The sequence below is a fragment of the Otolemur garnettii genome, unplaced genomic scaffold (assembly GCF_000181295.1).
Source record: "Otolemur garnettii isolate 467f Iridium unplaced genomic scaffold, OtoGar3 scaffold00004, whole genome shotgun sequence".
NCBI classification, from domain to species: domain Eukaryota; kingdom Metazoa; phylum Chordata; class Mammalia; order Primates; family Galagidae; genus Otolemur; species Otolemur garnettii.
Window position 1 is genome coordinate 35,054,008 of NW_003852399.1, and position 2,777 is coordinate 35,056,784.

At 53.5% G+C, this 2,777-nt stretch overlaps 1 protein-coding gene across 1 annotated transcript in view; it reads right to left on the minus strand.

The window, feature by feature from the left end:
- NECAB1 (N-terminal EF-hand calcium binding protein 1) overlaps nt 1-2,186 on the minus strand; it is a 142,158-nt gene extending 139,972 nt beyond the window's left edge. Inside the window, exon 1 of the mRNA XM_003782494.3 lies at nt 1,907-2,186. Within this exon, the coding sequence (XP_003782542.1) occupies nt 1,907-2,005 (99 nt within the window). The 5' untranslated portion in view covers nt 2,006-2,186. The remainder of the gene's footprint in view (nt 1-1,906) is intronic.
- Between the last annotated feature and the right edge of the window lie 591 nt (nt 2,187-2,777).

A 2,777-nucleotide genomic window follows, 5' to 3' on the forward strand; every position in this document is an offset into this window, starting at 1 on the left:
AAAAAAAAAAAAACACTTGAGCCAAGGCTAGTGTGTGGTGGAGAGGATGACTTCCCATCATACAGTGTTAATCTGTCTCCACACTGTCACCAGGATTTCTTAACTGCTTAGAAATAAGCACAGAGAAATACTGGAGGTCCTGGGGGACAGAATGAATGGAGGTCTCATTTGCCTTCTTTGAATCCATTTCAGGGCAGCTTAGCCCTTGGCCTGGTAACTGACTTGGCTTGCAGGGGCCCTGTCACCTGCTCCTGAGAATTTCCTTCTCAGGTGTATGTGGTGCTTCTCTTTTCTCCCAGCTCAGTTCCTTGACATTTTTACAGCCTTGAACAGCAGGACTTGATCAGTATTAGCCAGTTAGACCATTAGCACCAACAACATCATCTGATTGACTCAAGCCCAGCAGAGAGAAATGCCCAGGAAGAAAGAGGTACTTAACAATGACGGAGCAGCTTGATGGAAATTGGACATGTGGGTTTTGATGGAAAGAAGACTCTGGGCCTGGATCTCCAGTTGGAACTCCATGGTGATGAGGAGAGAATGTGGCCCTGACACACAGCTGAACCTCATCTCTATCCCTCACCTTAGACCAGTTGTAATTATTGGTAAGAGTTTCTCTCCCAATTACAAAAAGTCCAGCTAATCCATTAAAAATAAACTCAGAAGGGCTCCTTGCCCTCCCCCATTACCTTCTCTCCACCTCACCATTATGATACTTATCATTTGACTTTCTCATATTTTCGTTTATTCACAAATGTACCTGGCCTCCGGCCCACCTCCCACTCACTTTGGTTGTAATAAGGAACTGTAACTCGGAGTAGGGGAGAGGGGCGAGCACACAGAACTCCTCACCGCCCTTTGCCATTGTCTAAAATGCCTAAATAAGAAGCAGCCAGAATTGTCCCCGCTGAGCCAGACGCGACCTCAGGGGACAGCATGAATGTGACAACGGCAGGCAACTGAGAGAGAGGAAAAACACGAGACCCCTTTAAAGGCAGAGAAAAGAGCTGGGCAACAGGCTGCAAAACAGAGAGAGCAGGAACAGCAGGCAGAGGAAGGACAGCAACGTCGAGAAATAAATAAGAAATTTTTAAAAACTGCTTTAAAGATAGAAACCACAGCATGAGGGCAGAAAAATAGCACCAAAGGAAAAGAAAGAATGCTCTTCAGATGACAGAAATGGAGAAAGGAATCAATACCAAAAGGAAGGATAGAATCAAAGGAAACACAGTCAAAAGCTGGAACTGATGAAGATGATGATAATAGTGATTACAACTTGGGGAGGAAGGAATCAGGGGAGGAAAAAAACAGGAGGTGGCAGTGAAAAAAGAATTGTCATGAAAGAGATCGTGGCCACATCTGTAAAAAGAAAAACAAATATATTCGGCGTAATTGTTTTTCCGGGAGGCTGGGGGCGGGCGAGGGAGAGCGGACCTTCGCCATCTGGGCTGCTCCCTGGGTTAGCCCGGGCATCCTCACTGAGGCTGTGGGCTGCAACTAGAGCACACCGGACATGAGTTGGGACAACCCACCTCAACCCACCACACCTCATACTTCTTCCAAAGGGCCGGTTCACCCGAATTGAGACTGTTGTTTTAGCAATCCTGCCCTTTCCAAACCCAGGTTACTGGGAAATTTAACTTTTGCAATTTTATTAAGCTTGTGAAGCCCCAAGCTGCAGGTCTGGGACGGCCCTTTTTACAAGTTAAGTGGCCCTCGTTCCTCTGGCATTTGCCTCAGTGATGCCTCCGCGTTTTTCTGGAGGGGAAGGAGGTAGTTCTCACCCGTGCTCTGGGAGCCAAACGCTGGCTGGTCAGCACCTGGGCGGAACGAACCCCCGCCGCCCTCCCTTGGGAAGAGAAAAGCTGCTCAGAAGCACCAGGCTAACTCTGCCATCCGTACTTACGTCGAGGAAGATCGACATGCCCTTGGACAGCTGCAGGGCAGAGCTGAGCTCTTCCGAGGAGTTGTTGGAGGAAGGCGACGTCTCCCGGGAATCCTCCATCCTCAGGAGCCCTGACCGCTGCCGGCGGAGCGGAGCTGGGCGCTCGCACCGGCTCGGGCAAGGGCGCGGCCGCAGCTGCTGCCTCTCGGCGCCGCCGCCGCCCGGGCCCGGGATCCGAGTGTGTCTGCTCCCTGGCGCCTCCCCCTGCTCTCCCCGCGCTCCGTCTCCCCTCCCTCTCTCCGGCCTCCGCGCTCCCACGCGCGCTGCCTCGCCTCCCCCTCCCTCGGCTGACGGCGCCGGGCTCGGGCGCATCCCTGCACTTAGCAACGCGTGGCGCCCCTCGCGGGGGAGCGGGGTGTACCCCCGGACCAGACCACTGGCCACCTCCCCACACGATCTGGGGCCGCTGCCCAGCCCACGCCTGCCCCACGAGCAGGGAGGGAGGAGGGCGTCGGGACAGAGAGGGCGACAGAGCGCTTCTGCCCTGAGCAGCCAAAGCGCGAGGGACGGCTCCAGGCTCACCTCGCGGGGGAAACCGTGAGTGGAGAGGGATTCCAAGAGGTTGTGCCTACTTTCCTTTTGGTCCAAGCGGGCGGTCTGCTTCACCGTCCCCAAAGGTGGATGTGTTCGTGGGATACCATCAAGGAAGGAGTGGCCGGTTTCAGGCAGATAGTAAGCCATTCCGTTCCGGGCTCTGCCGGACCTGAGTTCCAAACCCGCCTTCCTTAATTATATGCACTTGTTACCCTGTGATCCATAGGTTCAGAAATCTCTATGCCTCTGTTTTCCTCCTCAGTACAGTGGTCACAGTGATGGTACTTCCCAGGCTTAC